Source organism: Protomyctophum parallelum, assembly GCF_964188405.1.
Source record: "Protomyctophum parallelum genome assembly, chromosome: 2".
NCBI classification, from domain to species: Eukaryota; Metazoa; Chordata; class Actinopteri; order Myctophiformes; family Myctophidae; genus Protomyctophum; species Protomyctophum parallelum.
Genome location: NC_139699.1, coordinates 2,466,605 through 2,489,167, shown reverse-complemented (window position 1 = coordinate 2,489,167; position 22,563 = coordinate 2,466,605). Strand labels below are relative to the sequence as shown.

The 22,563-nt window shown below is 43.1% G+C and overlaps 1 protein-coding gene across 1 annotated transcript in view; it reads left to right on the top strand.

Annotated features, from left to right (window-relative positions):
- Nucleotides 1–10,419: 10,419 nt before the first annotated feature.
- LOC310877183 (uncharacterized protein) overlaps nt 10,420–22,563 on the top strand; it is a gene marked incomplete at its 5' end in the record, with an annotated part of 120,706 nt that continues 108,562 nt past the window's right edge. The window contains 2 exons of the mRNA XM_083790943.1: nt 10,420–10,432; nt 14,031–14,116. Coding sequence (XP_083647069.1) covers nt 10,420–10,432; nt 14,031–14,116 — 99 coding nt within the window. The remainder of the gene's footprint in view (nt 10,433–14,030; nt 14,117–22,563) is intronic.

Below are 22,563 nucleotides of genomic sequence, written 5' to 3'. Positions count from 1 at the left end.
CTTTTTATTGATTTTTGAAGGGACAGACAGTAGGCTGACAGGAAACGGGAGAGAGATGGGGGGATGACATGCAGTAAAGGCCGTGTCGGGTCCGGGAGTCGAACCCGCGGCACACTGCGACTGGATCACCAGTCCGGTGCCCAGACCGTTACGCTACGGCCTGGGCCTACATTGCAGTATTAACACTTTAATTCACGTAAACGTACTTTTACCACCACTGCTTCCTCCACTACACGAGACCTCATTATGCAGCCCACTTGTATTTGCATATTCCGTTCATCCGTTACGCTGATTTGACTTATGCCATTGTGTTGGTTATCTTATTTTTTTATTGTTTTGTTTTATGCAAAGTGGCTCTTAACACTGTTTCCAAAAGTGCTATATATATAAAAAAAAAAAAAAAAGAGTTTATAACTATCATTATTATCCTTCATTACAGCAGTAGCCATTACAGCATATTATATTCTCTTAAAATAAAAAAAATCACACAAGACTCACAAATCAGCACCAGATTGTCTGAAAATAACGACTACACTATTTCCAAACAGATCCTCTCTGGAGAGTGGCTACCGCCTACCGGCAGTGGTGTAACAAAGTGCATTTACTCAAGTATTGTACTTAAGTGACATTTTGAGGTATTTTCACTTTATTGGAGTATTTCCAATTTTCAATACTTTTACTTCTACTCCACTACATGTCAGAGGTAAATATGGTTTTTTCTTCCTCCGTTGCAATTATTTGAACTTGCTTTGTAGATTTTAATTGATAATAGAATATAAAACAAACATTGACCATACTGAACTGGTAATGGATGTTTTCTATAATAGGATATTGATACTTTTACTTAAGTAAGTAAAACATTTTAGTACTTATTCCATCATTGGCTACTGTCACCACAATGGAGTAAACATGCAGTACCTTTATAATAACAACAACAACAACATTCATTTCAATTCATTTTGTATATCTGTATATACAATACAATTACATTTAAAAATTACAATATAGGCATTTAGCAGACACTTGTCCAGAGCGACTTACAATACACAATAAACAAACCGCATATATATCTAGAGAGACATTGTAGTACCTCAAGAAACTAGGTTACACCAGGTAAACAATTAGCCTAGCATGTGTTTAAATGCATGCTATCTAAATTACATAATTATTTAACATCCATGGTCAAGAAAAATAACTATGACCATGAGCAACTAAGATATGTCTGCATTGTAGCCATATCTTGGTAGTTGGTAGTAGTAATAATAATAATGCTGGGGTTTCACCCTTTTTGACATACATGTCAATGACGTTTAGAAGATTTAGAACACTTTCTTGCAGGTCTTTTATGTGTGTAATATGTGCATTTATATATTTTAGATTTTAGCAGTGAGCCCAGTGTCTCTGACACTGGGCTCACTTACTTCATGGACATTATGTTTTCTCAGTAAGACAGCCCTCCCCCTATTCACAAGGAAGAGCAGTGCACCAAAGCATTATGGGAATTGTAGTCCAGGAACGAAGTGAGCCCAGTGTCCATGACATCAGAGACACTGGGCTCACTGCTAAAAATCAAAAATATCTAAAACCACATATTACACACATAAAGACACACATAAAGATAAAGGAAAGTGCATGTTCTACATCTTCTAAACGTCATTAAGATCTATCTTTTTTGCAAAATGGGTGAAGTGTCCCTTTAAACGCCAAGTATAACATATTTTCAATCTGTCCTAAATCCCTAATGGAAACTGATAGTCTCAAGTTTTCCTCATGACCCGTATCTTAGGTGTAACAATGTCATCCAGGAGTGCCGTGGATGGAAAAAGTTATTTACAGGGGGGATCTGAGCCAAACATGTTTGAGAAGCACTGAGCTGAACACTGGTGGCCAGAGGGGAGGCCAAGGAGTACAGTATGCTGAGTATAGAACAGAAGGACAGGATGTTTCAGTGGGACGGCTGTCTAAGAATGGTAGGGCAGCTTCATATATATATATGGCAGTAATCAGTGGTCTAGGACTCTCCAAATATGGGATCAGAATTGGACCCCAAAATCCTCAGTGTTCATTTAACCCGAAAGAAAAAGGAAGCCATTTTGGGTCTTTTTTTACACTTAGGAGTTAAATGTACACTGAGGCATTTATTGTGTAGAGGAAGGGAGATGAACACAAGCACATAGGGAAGGGAATAGTGGCCACTGGGCCATGTACGGGTTGGTCCTGCTAATCCTCACATATATATTCCCCTAATTAATCCTGATTACCACTTTTTTTAATCGGCCTGCTCAGGCCCCCCTGGAATGAAGTGTCACTTCCTAATGAATTAGACCTGCAATTTACAATTGCTGCACTATTCCCTCTATTGGGTTTTTTTCCCTCCTCCATCCCGTCTCATAATGCGGGAGCCCCCCCGACCCAGTGGCGTGTGGTCTCACTCCCTGCTAGTTAACTGCTAAATGCCCAGGTCACACCTGCACCCTTTTATGGGTGCCTGGAAATCAGGGGAGTTTAGGGCTGGTGTGTGTGTGTGTGGGGGGGGGGGGGGATTACGAAGGGAGTGGTCTATCCATCCCCATCCCGTTAAATAAACTCTAGGGTAAACACAGATATTGGTCTAAAAAACATGGTTGGGCTGATGTGAAATACGTGCAGTTTTCAGATGACAAATAAAGAAAAAGGCATGCAACTTTGTCTCTTTCGCTATATGCCAGCCAGATAATCCAGATATTAATGGCATTAAGGTTTTATGTGGATTTAGGTGGCTCATCTGCTCTGCATGGAATCCTACTGAATGTCCACTCTTCACCTAGCAATGAAGGTGAGAAGGTTTCACAAAGAGTTGCATGACTCTCACTTTTGCCTCGATGGAAGCATAATATGTGACCAGCCGCCGTCACTTTCATGTCAAAGTCAATGAAATGCGTTTAGCTACGGGGAAAGCAAACCGACAGATAGCTGACCTGGCCTTTACTTCCGGGTCAGCGCCTGGTGGCAGCCAAGCGGTACGAGGGACCTCGGCGGTTAATGAACTCTGTCCCCTTGTGGTCGAGGTCCTCCGCTTCCCTCATTTGAGTCGATCCATCCCTGGGAGATGGGATCCTGTGAAGCAGTGATTGTTTCCACGATTAGGTTGTGGAAGAGGAGAGCGGGGCCGCAGATGCCCTTCCTATGGAATCCCCCCCCCCCCCACCACCACCACCCCCCCCGCAACAGAGCACGGCCCTATGGCTGAAAAACAATAGCCAGCTGTCGCCCAGCTGGCTGATGCGCCTTTGATCAGCCAAATGAAGGCTGCTGGCATTTCTTATGGAGGTGGAGATTGCTTATCGATCTATATCAAAATATTCATGCTAATCTCGGGGCCGGCCGAGACTATTTTCAAGCCGGGTTAGCAATCAGGGCTGCCGTCCTGTCTGGAGCAATTGGCTGATCTGGGAAGTCTAATCAGCCCAGGGTCCTGCAGTCAAATGCACTTTGCTGTTTAAATTTGGACCCCTGACGTTGATGGAGGAGTCCAGAGAAAGGTGTTGACAAACCAAATTGTTTGTTCCAGCACTATTTTGCCAGAGATCAAGTCCAGAGTAATGCGCAGTGAATTTGTTCATTACTCGCCAAGGCTGGAGAGGGGCGTTCTCCACCGCAGCAGTCAGACCTGGGTTTTGAGGTGTGTGTGTGTGTGTGTGTGTGTGTGTGTGTGTGTGTGTGTGTGTGTGTGTGTGTGTGTGTGTGTGTGTGTGTGTGTGTGTGTGTGTGTGTGTGTGTGTGTGTGTGTGTGTGTGTGTGTGTGTGTGTGTGTGTGTGTGTGTGTGTGTGTGTGTGTGTGTGTGTGTGTGTGTGTGTGTGTGTGTGTGGTGCAGGAGGGTGTTTGCAGTGGCAGGGTTAGTGTTGCTAAAGCATGCAGGTTTACAGGAGCTGTGGAAGCAGTCAGCTGGCTCTGTGTTCAGTGCACTTGTTTTCAGGGGTTTGTTTATCTGGATTGTGTGAAGCCGGCTGTCATGGGATTCTCAGTGGATCGGGTGGGTTATGTGGGAGTGCTGCCTACATGTATGGATGTATATGTATTCATTACATTGAGTTTGTGCAAGCTCTCATCCTATTATATAGAATTTACAGTGGAATGAATTAGGCTTATACACCAAGGCAGTCTTAATAAGCCACCCACAATAAGACTAAACACATCTGTAGTAAAAATCACTTTTCTGTTAATAGAATCAAATAGAAATACAACCAAATGATCAATCTTGATCTGACAATAGTGACAACTACAGTAAATGCATCTGGAATGGAAAACTGACAAACGATGGGGGGGGGGGGGGGGGGGGGGGGGAAACCAAGCCCTGTTTCCTGCAGGCCGTTGTCGTGTTGCTTGACTTGATTGCAGATTATGTTTCTGTACATGTGAAAGCCCCTCCCCCTTCTCTTATATGTGAAAGCCCCTCCTCCTCCTCTTATATGTGAAAGCCCCTCCTCCTCCTCTTATATGTGAAAGCCCCTCCTCCTCCTCTTATATGTGAAAGCCCCTCCTCCTCCTCTTATATGTGAAAGCCCCTCCTCCTCCTCTTATATGTGAAAGCCCCTCCTCCTCCTCTTATATGTGAAAGCCCCTCCTCCTCCTCTTATATGTGAAAGCCCCTCCTCCTCTTATATGTGAAAGCCCCTCCTCCTCCTCTTATATGTGAAAGCCCCTCCTCCTCTTATATGTGAAAGCCCCTCCTCCTCCTCTTATATGTGAAAGCCCCTCCCCCTTCTCTTATATGTGAAAGCCCCTCCTCCTCCTCTTATATGTGAAAGCCCCTCCTCCTCCTCTTATATGTGAAAGCCCCTCCTCCTCTTATATGTGAAAGCCCCTCCTCCTCTTATATGTGAAAGCCCCTCCTCCTCCTCTTATATGTGAAAGCCCCTCCTCCTCTTATATGTGAAAGCCCCTCCTCTTATATGTGAAAGCCCCTCCTCCTCCTCTTATATGTGAAAGCCCCTCCTCCTCCTCTTATATGTGAAAGCCCCTCCTCCTCCTCTTATATGTGAAAGCCCCTCCTCCTCCTCTTATATGTGAAAGCCCCTCCTCCTCCTCTTATATGTGAAAGCCCCTCCTCCTCCTCTTATATGTGAAAGCCCCTCCTCCTCCTCTTATATGTGAAAGCCCCCCCTCCTCCTCTTATATGTGAAAGCCCCTCCTCCTCCTCCTCCTCTAGCGAGGTGACGTGACACAGTGGCCGTCTAAATCAGTCCCAATGCGTTAATACCGTCATGCAATTATTGTGCAAAGAAATCTGCAAAAAAGGAAAAAAAAGCCATTGCCAGGGAGATTATAGGGGCGAAGGACTAACGTCTTGCCATATGGCCCAGATTGTAATGTGCTGTAGTGTCCTGCTCAGGGTCAATCATACATCAAGTATTAGTGTCAGGTGGGGATTAATGCCTCAGACATACAGTAACACAGTGTTCTTCATCTGTATTTAAAACGCACCTATAGCGTATATCCAATAACTCCCTACTCTGTGTTATTCTGATATGAAACAAGCTTGAATCATACATAGTTGCGTGCCGCTGTCGCAAGCCGGGAATTAGAAGCTCACAACTTGCAGATCATCTATTTGCTGCATGCATGCGACACCTGTGCGCAGGCATAACACTATAATTAGGCATTGGATTCAAACAAACAAACAATGCTTTGCTTAGGTAGTATGTACGTAGTGTATCCGCAGAATAGATACAGAGCATTTTCCAAGCATGCCTGTTTACTAGCTTGCCGTGAGGTTGTTTTTGTTTGCCGTATACAGAGGAGCTGACGATTAGTGAGATTATTGCTATTGTTGACAGAAGACTTGGGCTCATACAACCATTCTTCTCACCCAGGGTGATTTACCCCAACACTTAAGGCCAGACGCTATAGGCTCCAGCACGCTGCTGAATGCGTTGGTCATATTTTCTATGCACACAGTATAATCAGGATTTATTCCTGAGGTTCAGTATAGCCATATTTAGTTTATAGGTATTATTCATCAGATATTCCCACCCCTCCCCCCAAAGAAGCTGTGATTTGATGTAGGGCATAACGCATTATGCATAACCATAAATTATGCCATTACTATTGCCGTTAAAAGCATCTTATTTATTTATATATTTCCTTTCCCCACCACCAGGCTGTTCTCCATCCCAACGTAAGAATACAGTTGGTTCTGTACTATAGTAGTTATATACGTAATTCTGTTGCCCGATGGTGGCACACTTGTTCCTGGTCAGAATCTTTAGTCAAAGGGACACCTATACTATACCTGGTCAGTTGTTTATCCTGGTTCTGACACATGGCATTAGCCTAAATGACTATAACCAATTAGCCCTCATAATCCCTTTTTGACTGATTAGTATATCCATAGTCTCACACGCATACACACACACACACACACGCTCACACACACACTCACTAATATTAATCCCTTAAAGTGGCAAATGCAAATCTCTCCGAGCCCGAAGCGTGTTACACACGCTAACCTTCAGTGACGAGCATGGCGACGGCCGAGGGGGGTTAGGGCCGGGGGTTCACAATATGGCGAGGTGAAAAGTGTGCACAACACGTATGTCAGACTGCAGGATGTAAGGTGCAGGTGTCACCAGGCTTTGGCACTGCCTGTCACCTTGTGAATAAACAGCAGTTGTGGGGAGGTGGAGGAGGTGGAGGAAGGGGAGGTGGTATTGATTCATGCGAGCTCGGCGGAACATGGCAGATGGATGTGCTTTTTCATATGTGTAAATAGTCGCAGCTAGCTATTAACATACCTCGGTGCAGATGGCAAACTGTAATAAAGTACAGGCGATAAAACAAGCCTCCTCGTCGATGGCTGACGCCCAGCCGATGTTTGTTCATTTTTTTACATACAGTGCAATATGTTGCCGTAGCACAAGGGCACAATAACTTGTGGGGGGATATTTAGGGGCGCTTGTTGTTCCTGAATAGTAAACAGTTTTAATGTTGCAGTAAAAAAGCTCTGGGAGTTGGCTTTGGCCTCAGATCGCAGAAGTGCCCAACTTCATTTTGTATTCCTAACTATGTGTAATTTGTTTTAGGGTTCTTTCAGCCTCTTCATCATTGAATTTGAGAGAATTTAATGGTGAGATATATATATATATATATATATATATAAAATACTGTATATATCTGTATGTATATATATATATATATATATATATAACGCGCGCACACACTACTCAATAGACTACACATTAGTCTATTGAGTGTTGATAATAGGTGGGTATATATATACCAGGCAGGTTATAAGAAACAGAGGGTCCAGGCATGTCCTTTAGTTCTAATGTAGAGTTTATTCAGGACATCAATGAATATACCAAATCATGACTAATCAGGAAACATGTTCACTGAAAAGTAAAGTACGGAGGAACTGGGTGTAATTTGTTTTAGGGTTCTCTCAGCCTCTTCATCACGCGTGTGCACACTCACGCACACTGCACTGTATATAGTTATAATACACTTTCATTATTCAGCACCCACTGGAAATCAGGTTTATTGGCAAAATTCAAACTGGTATTCAGCCGCTTCACGACAAGCGCCTTTAGTAGGCCTACTTAGTGTGTGTTTGTCTGTGTGTACGTGTATACAGTATATAAATAATGTCTTAATAATCGTCATGCTTTGCTTCATGTCAGGTCCAAGGGCTATTTGGCTTAGCTGATGTGACAATGGCCTACAGCTGATGATCTGCCAAGCTCCTGGCCTGACTGCACTCAGCAGAGCAGACACTGAGGTAGTCCAGACTGGAGAGAGAGAGAGAGGGGGGGTGGGGGGGGTGGGGGGGGGGGGGGGGGGGGGGGTTCATGGAGAGAGACCCACAGAAGATGGAGAAACAGATTCCCGGAGAGACAGATGGATATGGACACAAATAGATGAGGGTGAGTGTATGAGAAAGAGGGGAGTGTGTGTGTGTGTGTGTGTGTGTGTGTGTGTGTGTGTGTGTGTGTGTGTGTGTGTGTGTGTGTGTGTGTGTGTGTGTGTGTGTGTGTGTGTGTGTGTGTGTGTGTGTGTGTGTGTGTGTGTGTGTGTGGCATCAGCATCTAACTGCTTCACAGGCGCCTACTGCAGGTGTGTGTGTGTGTGTGAGATAGAGACAGGGGGAGGGGAATAGACACAGAGGTAGGGAGTGAACAGGGGGGGGGCAGAGAAGGACAGTGAGGGAGCAAGAGAGAGACAGAACGAGAGATGGAGGGGGGAGTGTTTTGAGAGAGAGAGAGAGAGAGTAGTGGGGGCCCAGGTGAAGCGAGGGCCAGCAGCAGACAGACAGACAGACACAGACTGGAGCCAGCACTCTTTCAGTCCAAATGAATGGTGACAAGAGAGCGAGAGCCATTGATCCACTCAGTCAAAGCCCTCCTATAGGGAGGGCTGCAGTCTAGAAACATCAGCTCCAGTTGTGGCTCTGGGAGGGAAACGCTCCTGGTGGCTTCAAACACACCTTCCATCTATACACACTACAGCCGTGTGCAATGTAAAGCCTCACTTATACTCAGTCACAATTGTGACACAATCACCCAATCACACTTTTTTTGAGACCATCGCAATTATTTTGCATAATCGTTTGCAAACATTGTCCACATCACACTTCGTCACAGCGTGTCACGTCGTGATGTGCTTTACTGTATCATGCAACTGGTCGGACAGAAACCGCCAAAGCTTTACTTGTTTTAGTAAATGAATGCCCTATACTTCATCATACTACAGTGTCACACAAAAATAGCAGATCTATGCAAGCTCAAAATGTGTCGTGATGTGACAAGATAGTGGAAAGTGGAGGTTTTATTTGTGTTGCTGTTGTGATGTGGACAACACTTCAGTGATAACATGAACTGAAAATACCAGAGTATGTTTCCTTGACTTATAGCCGTTCCGTAAGAATTTCCATAGACCTTGTTTGAATAATGCCTCTGAGCTACGTACAGTACATGTGTTAGGAGTTAACTAATGAGTGAATATGCCACAAAAATGAATGTAAGATGCTACAAGAAGCAGCGAGCCCATGTGCTCATTGTGTACATTAGAAGCAGACCTTTATTTTGTCCGAACAGCAAAAAACAATGCAGTCGGGCATAAACCTTGTACATGTCTAAAACAGTTCCTTTTCAGATTAATGAATAAAAAAATTACATTCAATGCCGTCATTATTTAGTCCCGAGCCCATGTTAATACTTTTCACAATAAAACATCACAGACAGATTTTTCCACTTTCAGCCACTTTTCAATTATTTTATTTGAATCTTTAATAAATGACAAACAGCTGCTTCATAAGCTATGCACCGTGGTGTGAAGCATTGTGAAATGGTGCATTGGTAAAATGGTGCATTTTTTATTTAGTGCCTTTATCCAAGGCGCTTTACATAGATTGTGCATTACATTCACCCATTCACACATACATTCATACACCGATTGCGGCGGAAGCCATGCAAGGTACCAACCAGCACATCGGGAGCCATTTGGGGTTCAGTGTCTTGCCAAAGGACACTTCGACGCCTTTGTTTTCTCTCGGCTTGATTACTGCAATGCACTTTTTTCAGGACTGCCTAAGAAAACAACTGACAGATTACAACTTGTCCAAAATGCAGCAGCCAGAGTTTTAACTAGAACTAAGATGAGAGAACATATTACTCCAGTTTTGGCATCACTGCACTGGCTTCCGGTTGTTTTTAGGATTGATTTTAAAATTCTTTTACTTGTCTATAAAGCCCTCAATGGTCTCGCACCTTCCTACCTACATGACTGCTTGCCTAAATATGTCCCAAACCGCCCGCTAAGGTCTTCCACTGCTGGCCTGCTCGCTTTGCCTAAAAAAATGGCAACTAAAAAATACGGGGAAGCAGCTTTTTGCTTCTACGGGCCATCGGCATGGAACAAGCTCCCACTGTACCTTCGTCAGGCAGCCTCTGTAGACATTTTTAAAGCTCAGCTCAAGACCCACTTCTACAACATTGCCTTTAAGTGATCTTATATTTCTTGTTATTCATGTCCTCACTGTATTGCATTACTGCTTGTTTTTTAATGTCGTTGCCTTGCTTTTCTTTTATGCTTTGCTTTTATTTTATTCTCCATTGTTCTGTAAAGCACTTTGAGCTGCATTTGATGTCATGAAAGGTGCTATACAAATAAAGTTTTATTATTATTATTATTATGTAGACAGGAGGAGCCGGGATTCGAACCGCTGACCCATGGATCATTGGACGACCTGCTCTACCTCCTGAGCCACAGTCTGTGAGCATCGCTTAGTTTTAGCATGTCATTCTCATACAACAAAGCCTAAAGTAGGGCATTCATTTATTTACCTAACAAGTCAAAAGATGAAATATGGACATAGAGGGTATAATCTGCCCACCAAAAGCACACTGTGTGACCGCTGCTAATCTCATCACTAATACACCAGCATGTCCAGCACAGGTGAGGAGCGTCTGCAGTGCACCTGCCACCCCAAAGCCTTCCATTTGACATCTAAAAAATATATGAATAAAAAAATATACACCTTCCCCCTCCCCAAAATGAGTTTTAGGCAATGCATATTAGATGTTCATTATAGCTTCTCACTGAATATTGAGCTTTGAAAAGCCTCCTCTTCGGTGCTCCTATGGCCACTTGTGATTAGCTGAGGAAACCAGAGCTGTGTGTGTGTGTGTGTGTGTGTGTGTGTGTGTGTGTGTGTGTGTGTGGGGGGGGGGGGGGGATGTTGTGCTGCTTTGGGTGCAGTACAGAGCTGATTGATTGGTGGTGTTGGGCAGGAGGAGATGATTGATTGATTGAGGTTGGTTAGGTGACAAACAAAGCTGTGCCTGGCCCATCAAGGTGCTGCCCTGTCACTGACAATAAGCCCTGATTGCCTCCCCTCCATCTCTCCTCCTCACCTCAACAATTCCTCCCCTGGGAACACACACACGCACACTCAGATGTGTTCATGTAACTTCATTCAATATACACAGTATTATACATGCGTGTGTAATACTGTAATATATAATATATATTACAGTATTACACACGCATGTATAATACTGTGTATATATATATATTATATACTGTAGGCCTACTAAATAAGAAAAAGCGGTTGCGCATCAACAATGTTCTCTGTGTATACATTCAAAATACATATCAAAAATAGGAATTGAAAATAATTCCTAGGTTTCTTTTTTCTTCACATTTCCACTTCTTTATTGGCACACACCAATAAACGGCTATATGAGCCTTCATCAGAGCTGTACTACTGTAGCTATACATTTACACATACAGTACGTAATAGATGGATGACAAATTAAAAGAAACAACCCGAATAACTGAGTGGAGAAACATAGCGATGCTTCCGTACAGGCGGATTGCATCATACAGTGAAACAATGAACATCCTATCATGCGCTCTCTATCATCAGGCCCCGTTGACCTGCAGTTTGGATCAATATGGCCGAGAGAATAAGATCTAAGTGATTATGAAAGAGGGTTCATTATTGGGGCACGGCTGGCAGGAGCTTCAGTCACTGACGGCTGCTCAGCGCGGCCGGTGTTTTCGATGGGAGTGACTATAACGTAACGTCTGCATTTCAATCCATGGGAAAGACATCAGTGGATGGGGTTGGACATCGTGGTCGAAAGCCCGCGGGGTCGATGATGCTTAATGTGCATTAGTGCGATATGTAATGAAAAACTCAGTGGCAGGTGACTGAGAATCAAGTCAATGCAGGACGACCATCAGTCTGTCAGCAAGGCTGACTACAAAGAGAGGCACGTTACGGTAGGGCTACCATGTATAAACCCCTCATTACAAAGACAACACAGACAAAGATTGTTATTATTGTGATGGCGTGCTCCGAATAGGGGCACGAGGAGGGTTTATGTGGTTAAATTGTCGGCCCGTCTGGTACATTCAGTAGACATATATATGCACGGCACGCACACATACACACTCATACACACATAGACACATATTATACTGTACCTGCAGACACGTAAATACATTATACACCCACTCAACTAAAAAACTGTCTCAGCTACAAGGTAACAGTGGAAATGAGCGTTGACCTTCACCTCCTTCAACGTCTCTCTCTCTCTCTCTCTGGTTATTTATATACTTAGTTTCTCACACAGTCAATGTGTTGCAGTCGTTGTGAGCTGGTAGATTTCTGGTGGCCGACACCACCTCTCTCTGTGTCTGTGTCCGTCAGCTTCTCTGTCTCTGACTGACTGTCTCTGTCTCTTTGTATCTCTCTCTCTCTCTCTCGCTCTCGCTCTCGCTCTCTCGCTCTCGCTCTCTCGCTCTCTCGCTCTCTCTCTCTCTCATATATTCTCATTCTACCATTCACTCTACTATTCACTCACTCAAGCTATAATGTATTCTGGAAAAGATCAATCATAAATAACCGATATTGTTTTCCCCTCTCCTTGGATCTCTCCCACACACTTGGGACATTTGATGGTTGGTACATGTGCGTGTGTGTCTGCTTGTCCTCCCGCAGCCTTTCTCCTCTGCACAATCTTAGAGCGGTGCAGCCAAGTACGGCCCCGGGCCTCCCACGCATATTATTCATATTACAGTTGATTCTCGCCAGGATATCCCTTTGAGATTGCAGAGATTAGTGAGCTCAACTGCAAATACTTCCCAGATTCTGTAAAAAAAAAAAAGATGCCACAGAGCATCTATTGGCTGGTTAACTTTGTTTTCCGAGGGTCTCAATCTCGATGTTTTAGAGGAGGCAACAGGAGAACGAGGGCGTCGCAATTTCCCCTTTTATGACGTTCCCATCATACGTCCTAGTCTTTAAAAAATAATAATACTCGATGCAACTACTATCCACAGATTCATCGGATAACAACAATTTATGTAATAATTTCATTAGAACATTTTTTTTGTGATCTCCTTTTCATTTCCGACTCCCAGTAAGTGGTTCAAGGTTTTCATGTTAATGTTCCCTCTGCTCCGGTATGTGTTTTCCTTCATGTCTGACAGACAGCCTGTCGGACCCACAGGCTCTTCCGCCGGTCGTGGGCCGCTCGCCTCCTCGGCTGCCTGGCAGTTCTGCACCACACACACACACACATACATTTTGGTCGGCGTCCCACGCGTTTCCTATCTGGTGGGCACATATAGCAGCTCTCTGCCTCTCTTTCTAATTGCAAAGCTTTGCGCGTCCGAGGCACTGCTGCTTATTTGTATGTTTGTTTGGCTCCCCCCCCGGCCGAGCTATTGGTAATCTATTCTCCCCTTCGTAGCGGGAGGAAACTCAGCCGCGGCCAGTGTCTCAGGAATCATTGAGCTGGCAAGTGGGGCTTGCTGGTGCATTATCATGCTGGGTTAGATGTGGAGAGAGACACACTTGGCTGGCTTTTCCCCTTGATTGCTGCTAAAGGCAGAGATAGCTCTTTAACTTTGGTTTGGAGCCAGGGGCTTCCATATAACTTGTAAACACTTAGTAAAGACACAAGTAGAAGACACAATAAGCTATGTTCTTCCAGCTTAACCAGAGATTATGTGTCCATGTTGTGTTATTTACGCAGTACATGGCTGTGTAAGAAACAATGATCCGTATTATTTTGCATGCACTGCTATGGAGAGATTAGAGTTTCTTATCCTGTGGGGTGAAATACATGGGTAATCTGAGAGGAGATCAAGTGTGCAAAGAGCAGCTTCTGACAGTAATCCATCTTTGAATAACAATCAACAGATGATACAAACAATAAGGCAACGCCAGAGGTGTTTGATCCTCTCTCTCTCTCTCGCTCCTGCAGTCCCTCTCAGTGTCTTAACTCTGTCTGCATGCTTATTTGTTTGATAACAGCTGGCTTTATCCTGAGTCTGACCTGTGGTGGCTCCATCCAACTGGTGTGGTCCCACCAGTTGGATGGTGAAAATAAATTATAATGTTGATGTTCATGTGTCTGTCTGTGTCTCTGTCTTGTTCTCTCTGTCTGTCTGTGTCTCTGTCTCGTTCTCTCTGTCTGTCTCTCTGTCTATCTCTGTATGTGTCTGTCTCTGTCTGCGTCTCTCTCTTTAAACTCAACAGGTTTTTATCTGCCTGTGAGAGCATTGACTCCTGGTACCTGTGACCCGTCCCGCACCACCATGTCCACGTTCCAGAGACCCGCTACGGTAAGGTGCTCTCTACGGTGGCATTGATCAGCCTCCCCCTATATGTAGGGACAGAGGAGGCCGCAAGGTGAAGCCAGTGTGCTGAGTAATCTACTAATGCATTAACCCCCTTAACTTGGCCCCGCTGATATCTGAGTGTCACAATTAAGCACGAGAGGCCTGAGCAGATGGCGGCGGTATTATAGATCACAACTAAAGCATATTGCCATTAGATTAATGCCACTGGCATACTAAAGGGAGGGGAAGGGTTGCACGGTCCCCAGCACCGACAAGTGTGAAATATGTGTAATAAGTGCATAATTATGACATCTGTTAACGTCTCGTTGGCACTTCTCTGTGTAATATTAACTGTAAGGTTAGCGGGTGTAAGTACGTGTTAATGCCATGATAGCATGTTTAATTGAAATATGACCGGGGTGTAATGAAGATTAAATTAAGCCCGGGATAATCGTCCGACGCGAAGATAATTGAGTTGCAATCCTCCAGCGATAAAGAATAGCTCTGGGAGGTTGGGGCAGTAGATGAGGGAGGTGGGGGAATAATCAGTCCTTTTCCTACTGAGGAATAACCGTATTTCACCATTGGGTGTTATAATTTCAGCACTCAGATTAAGAAGTGATTAATCAAAGCTGTAATCCACAATTTGAGTGGAATACGAATGACATATGTCTGTTTTATGTAATTTTCTTTTCGATTCTGTTTCGGTCTCTCTCTTTCTCTCTCTCACGCACGCGCTCTACCCCCCCCCCCCCCCCCCCCCCCCCCCCCTCCGGAGCATGCATCCTACAGTATTGCCACGGCACAAGTGCACTGTAGTATAAGTAACAAGTAACAACTGAAGTGTTGTTGCTGTTGCTGTTAGTTATGTTTTTATTTTTTAACTGGGTGGCTTGATGATGTCTTCTAAAAACCTTTCAAAATTATCTCCCTTTCTCTCTCTCTATGTCTCTCTCTCTCTCTCTCTCTCTCTCTCTCTCTCTCTCTCTCTGTCTCTCTCTCTCTCTCTCTCTCCATTTCTTTGGTCTGCCAGCCCCAACCACGCCATAAAAATGTGACTACCAGTATGTACACACACGCACACACACACACACACACACACACACACACACACACACACCCACACACACACACACACAACACACACACACCCCCCAGCGACCTCTCCCAGACATTGTCCCTGTCCAGAGCCGTGATAGAGCAGTGAGGCTTGCAGACACCATGTTGCATTCTGGGAGCACAGCCAGCCTCCTGTTTGTTCTCATTCACTTCAGCTGCGTAGTGTTTTCCCGCCGCTCGTCAGGAATTCAACAGGAATGGACAGTATGGATTTATAATTTGAAGGCCCCCAAATAGCCGGGGTCAGAGGTCGGCCAGTCTTGGCGGGGCCCAAAGGCCCGTTTTGAAGTGGTGAATAATTTAAGGGTGTGCTTAGGAAGGCGGTGTAGCATTTCTTACACAAAGAGAACCAGGACCAACCCCAGGAAAATGACCAAAGGGCAAAGGGCACGAGTTGGAATCATCCCTCATTAGCAGTTACCATGGAGACGGGCTCAGTGTACTGTATGTGAGTGGAGCGGAGTCGGGTTTATGACCCTGATTTATAGGAATAAATCGACGCGTCACAAAGTGACTTGTTTTGAGCTTGTCGATCTGCTATTTTCAGCGTGAGAGACACACCATCGTACAACAGAGTAATAACTTAGGAATTTGCAACTGAACATCAGCCAAAGACTTGCATTTACATTAACTAGGGAACTATTAGCCTGTAGCCGGATGTTTACATGTATGTGTGAGCTTGTAGAACTGCTCCACTGTTTAAACTTTTTCAATAATCGTTCATTAATCGTAAGCAAAAGTTTAAAAAAATATATATATATATATTATGATGATAATATCGATTTGAAGTCATATCGCCCAACCATACAATAATACAGTGTATACTGTACTCATTAGCATGGATTGTTGACGGGCCAATAAATTGACAGTAGAAAATCCACACGTTAGACTAGAAACAGAGATCCTCATGTATTGATAAGTCAATAAAAGGTATTATGAATTGCATGACTTGTGTGTGCAGGCTGTACTACAGGTTGACACAGCCTCATCATTAAAACTGTCCGGCGTTCCTTTATTGAACTGAATGTAGCCAGGCTACATAAATCCACCCCCGCTATCTCAGCCAGCTGTCTTGTATGTTATGGTCATGCATTAATTAGACCTATTGATTATCTTCTTCTTTTTCCCCACAGCCATTCTCAAAGATTAAAATCATAAACAGAGTAACACACACACAATACCAAGGATGCAATCTGCACGGTCACAATGGTTAATCCCTCCGTGCATAATGGCAGCTCCTCAAAAAGGGAAAGGATACGGAGAAAGAAGAAGGTATCCTTGAATCGACTTGTCTGCTATCGACGACTGCTGTCATTATCTCCAGATTGGCTCGGAATTAGAACAATGGCCATTTTAAGCAGCATTTCCTCTTTCCTTGCGGCCCAATGCATGTGGTACACATTAGACAACTTCCCATTAGGCCGAGTTCACCATGTCTATCTCATCCTAATGCCCTCTCTGCTTGCTCTACGGCAGTTATGTTTATTTTCCAATTTCCTGGAATAAAACTCACTACACTGTGTGTCTTATTCTGAAAAGAGCGTAATAAGTTTTGTTCAGACTAAAGATTCGCGACGAGACAAGTCTTTGGCTAAGTCCAATTTACACTTTTGTCATATAACTGCTTTGCGCGCTGAAATTAGACCTACATCACGTTGCGATGTATTGTGAGCTTGTAGATCCAGTGTTTGAGGTGAATGCCCCCCCGGAATATGGAGGCTGGGGTTCTAGTGGTTAAAGTTGCTATGCTCTGCAGTTCATTAGAAGGATGCCTGAAGCACTGTTTCTCACCCACTTGGGTTGGCAGACTCAGAAGTTGGTTGCCAGATGTTGTGACAGGGTCATGGCCATGGGTAAATAACTGTACAGTATACTGTACACAGCCTGTACATGTCCCCATGATCAACATCTGGGTCTCAATTCTAAACCAGTACAGAGATCGTTGTGAAAACATAACTTGTACACGGCTTTGATAGATAATATGTACCACTCCGCTTTAAGCAAACTAAAACTAGGAAATAGCAGAGTTAGAAGATGTACTTGTGCTTTTTTTGTTTGTTTGTTTTTGCTTAAAACTATCAATACTGCAGTGTATAAATACTCGGTTATAAGGAAATGGTCCTGTATTCAGAATTTACTTGAAAGAAAGCACAAAAGTATTGGCATGAAAAAAGTACAAAAGTAAAAGTACTCATTATGCAGAATGTCCATTTCAGAAGTTTTCAAAACGTGTATAAAAAAAATCAATTGAAAATAGATGATCTAACAAGCTCACAATGCGTCACATCGTAAGCTTGTAGATCTGCTATTTTCAAATTGCTGAAGTATAGGGCTGAAGTGGTTAAAGGGATACTTCACCCCCAAAATGACTTTATTTTCTATCGATTACTCACCCCATGGAGACTTATTTTTAGTTTTTGTTTGTCGCATTCCTGATATGATGAGCAGCAGTTCCATATGGAGACACAAAGGACTCCCTTTTTTCTAAGTAACTTGTACTGTAACTAAAGCTGTCTAATAATAAGTAGTGTTAGTGTAGTAAAAGTACAATATTTAACTCTGAGATGTAAGGACCACTCCCTTGCATCTCAGAAAGTATTGAAAATTGGAAATACACAAGTAAAGTACAAATACCTCAACATTTTACTTGAGTACATGTGTCAGCTAAGTGTTCCTTGGCCTGAGAGAGAGGCGTTGAAGCCTCCTGGTATACAGTACAAAGTACAATACAGTATAGGATACATCCCATGCATAGGAGCAGCCAGGAGGTGTCGTTTTCCTGACATGGAGGTGGGGGCTCAGAGAGCCTGCCTTCCCTCAGCCGCTGGGAAAGATGGAGATACTGGCCAATCTGTGTTTGCTCAGCCCCTTCCACAAATATCCCCTCTCCAGATTGCATCTGGCCGAAGGAAACGGCACTTGACTGGGGATTCTGAAATGATTATTGGTGGCAGTGTCCTTCTGGGGGTTAGCTTTTCTAAATGTGCCAATAAATTTCACATGTCCAGCTTTTGTTTTGCTTTCATTAGGCCTTCTAATCTCCGTCCCAGGGCCGGGCTGACTCTGCCATGGAGTGAACCCTCTTGTTTTTCCTAGAGCCTCGTGATTAATGACTGGACAGCATCATTACCACCAATGCCACTGCTCTGCACTTACATATCTGCCTCTATTGACACAATCAGACTCAGGCTTTTTTTTTAAAGGAGGAGGGGGTGGGAGGGTTTGACTCGCTGTTTTGCGTGCATGTCTTTATGTGCCTGAGCAAATATGTATGTATGTAAAATGTGACATGGCTATGGTTGGAATGTGAGACTATTACAAACGGTAACAGACACGGTCGCCCCTTTTCCATCTCGCCCCACTACTCTACATAGCTGTAAATAACAAACATAACTCATGTTGGTGATTTATATAAAAGGTATTATCATATTAATTTATCATTGTTAAGTTCACTCCTCTGTATATCCACGGGCATAATAGCATGATGATGCCATTACACAACATGGGCTACATGGAAGAAATGTGTTTAATAAAACGAATATTAACTGCTAGAAGGTCCTTAATTAACTTAATTAAGCAGTCACCGTCTCTGTGACATGTTGTTCTTTCTACATTTTACAGAGTATAGAGATCGACTACTATACAATCAAAAATAAATATGTATACAAGATAATTTCAGATTTCAGAGAGGGAGGGAAATACTAAATTAACTGTTAACTACCTTTTTTTTAATCGCGAGGGCGAGTCATTTGGTATTCCCACAAACGAGGGTTAAACTGGTATCTGCACGTACTGTAACAGGATGTGTACGTGTGTGAATATGAGTGCATGCAGACTGACAGACTGAGGTGATACAGTGACATGACATGTGTCTATTGTCACAGTGTGACAGACTGAGGTGATACAGTGTCTGCTCGTCACTGTACAGTATTGTTTACTGTATCAGGACAGTCGGAAGATGTCAGTCGTAGAAATTCTAAAATCAGTGGTTCTCAACCTTTTTTCGTTAAGCCCTATATATACTTATCGTATGATCGTACGAAAATAAGCATAATGAACTTGTAGATCAGCTATTCACGCTATTTTTTTAACCTTGAAAAATCTTGAAACATTAAGACATTATGGTGATGACAAAGAAATGCTAGTTATTATTTTGTGCAACATGTTTAAAATGTTGGATTGCCTTCAAACAGAGGAGCCCCCGCCCCCTGTATCTTTTGTATTGTGGATAGGTGGGGCTATAAATCTTTTGTGTGTGTGTGTGTGTGTGTGTGTGTGTGTGTGTGTGTGTGTGTGTGTGTGTGTGTGTGTGTGTGTGTGTGTGTGTGTGTGTGTGTGTGTGTGTGTGTGTGTGTGTGTGTGTGTGTGTGTGTGTGTGTGTGTGTGTGTGTGTGTGTGTGTGTGTGTGTAGGTGGGTGTATTTAATGTATTGCTTGGTTTTTAATGTGACGTTTATTGGGTTGACCTGATATGAAATGTGCATTTAGCAGACGCTCTTAATCCAGAGCGATTTACAGTAAGCAAGGACAACACAAGATAATACATTGAATGCATAACAAGAAATAAGTAATCTTAGGATCATAAGTAAACCAAAACCTATCATCAATACATATCATTAAATTGGCTTGACTTCAGATATTCACTTTGATATTCTAAACTTCCTGGTGGCTCACCTCATTTTTATTGGTCTGTGTTTTCGACTCTGTCCATTTGCTATGTTTGGGTTAAAATGCAAATAGCGTTTCACTTCAAGGCAGTACTTGGCCTGTGACAGTATAATGATGCAGCAGACTGAGCAGAGGGTTGTACCTCTATGTGCCGTTCTAAAAACACTGGAATGATTGCTAATGCACTCTTTGGATGGATGCTCACGGAATCCGACCTGGCAGCGACCTTGCCTCTTTTATAATGCAGGCATTGTTCATCTTTTCCTTTTAAAAGTCATATGCCCGTTGCAGCCGGCTATTAGCCAGACATTTACTGTACTTTTATTGTCTCCTGAGTGCATTGATTCATATCAGTCATTTAAGTAGTCATCTCCCAGGACGTTAGTCACCCATCCTCCCATTCTGTCATATCATATTTTCAGTCTTTGTGTGGACGCCGTGTCCCCCCGGGCATGCAGACATATGCATAGCCTCAGAGCCGTAAAACCCCACCTTGATGCTGCTTTATATTACATCCCACTCGAGCGAACGCGTGCCCCCCCCCCCCCCCCCCCCCTCCCCCCCCCCCCCTCCCATGACTAATACATGACACAGGCTGTCTGTCGGGGGAGGCTTTCCCTGCTCAGCTGTGAGTGGGTGCAAAGGGGCAGACAGTGTGTGGTGGGAACTATAGGTTGGGTTTGAGGTTGCTTCTGTTGTGAGGGAAGACAAAAGGAGCGTCACCTGTAGAGTGGAAGTCCGGCAGGTGCTCTGCCTCTCAGGTCTCAGGGTGTATGGCGCCCCGGAGGGCTTTACTGCGCCTGCTGGCTGAATGAATAGCTGGCTGGCTGGCTGGCTGGCTGGGGACGAGTTGTTGAAATATAATGTTATAGGCTACTTAATCAACCATCAAATACTCCAGGAAGGAGACAGTGCAGCACTTATGTCAGCCTCGCCGAGGCCGTACTTTTTGACTTTGTAAAATAAATCCTCAAAGTGCCTGTTTACGTAGTGTTTACGTAGTGTGTTTAGCTTTTAACATTCTTGCATATTCAATCTTTGCTATGTTAAGTCTGCCTACAGTACAGTGTGTATAATGTACCTACGCGCCAAGACGAGAGTTTACGAGAGTGGACATGGAACATACTTTAGATTGGTGGAAAAAGTAATCAATACTGCAATATAGAAATACTCTGTTACAAGTAAAAGTCCAGAATTCAAAATATACGTGAGTAAAAGTATTGGCATCAAAATGTACTTAAAGTACCAAAAGTAAAAGTACTCATTATGCAGAATGTCTCATTTCAAGTAGCAAATCTTAAGGATCCAAAATGCACATAGTGGAGTAGAAGTAAAACTATTTGAAATTGGAAATACTCAAGTCAAAGTAGTAGTTATACTTTCCACCACTGGTTTTCAGGGTTTCACAAATTCAAACAGGCTACCAGGCCAGCAACATCAGGATCTGTATTCTGGAGAAAGTTCAAAAAGTGCATACTAATGCCAAGATTTATGACAAGAACCGTGTTGATGTTTACATTACATTTATTAGCATCCAGTTTAAATCTCCCGCAAGAAAACAAGAAAAGCTGTTGACATTGATAGGTTGATTATTGTGCAATTGTGATACCATAATTGCATCATGCCTCACATCCAGTGCAACTAATTTGCCCCAATTTACAATTTACAATTTAGGCATTTAGCAGACGCTCTTAATCCAGAGCGATTTACATTAAGCAAGAACAAAAAGCATGGGAATACATCACAAAAAAGCATTTATCATGAAACATGCGTAAGCTAAGAAAGTAACAGTGGAATATCTATATTATAGGACTATACATTTAAACTATATATATACTACTATGTTATACATATGTACTATGGCGTGCTATGACTATATACAATGCAATTATAGTGCTATCTACATAACATGCTATAAGTCTGTATCAAATGCTATCTAAGTCTACAGAAATGCTATCTAAGGGGGTAGGGTAAGTGCTATGGGCCATGATGGAGTCTGAAAAGGTGGGTTTTCAGACTACGGCGGAAGATTGGGAGTGCGCGGGAGGGTTTGTAGGGTTCAATCATACTTGCAAGATATGGGGGAGCCATACCTTTGGTTGCTTTGAATGCCAGCATCGGAGTTTTGTATTCTGTGCGGGCAGCGACCGGGAGCCCCTTAACCCAAAACAGAAATGTGACTGCATGAGATCCACAGTAAAATGCAGGATAACTCCATCAATACTATAAACTAAATGCATATGGCATTTCACTTTTTTCACGAGTGTGCAGGTTCTATTATCTTTCGTGGTCCTGTCCTAATTTAGTACCCTGATAACATTGTTCATTTTCTTCTAGCTTTTTATTTAACTTTTCAGTAAATCAAATTGGATCAATTATATAAATAGCTTGACATGTTACATTGCATATTGTTGCTGTCATACAGAAACCTTGTATCTCCTTGTTTCTTTTTCTTTTTTTTCCCCTCCATAAATGAATGGGCTATTTCATATTTTGTCATATGGCAGTAGTACACATAACTAGCAAATATTCAAGCTCACAATACTTCACAATGCTGCACGTTGTGAGTTTGTACAGTACTTCTGCTTCTTCTGGGTTTTTCTACACTTAAAAGTCTGTTGATTTAAAAAATATGTAATATTTAATTTTGTTACTAAATTAGTA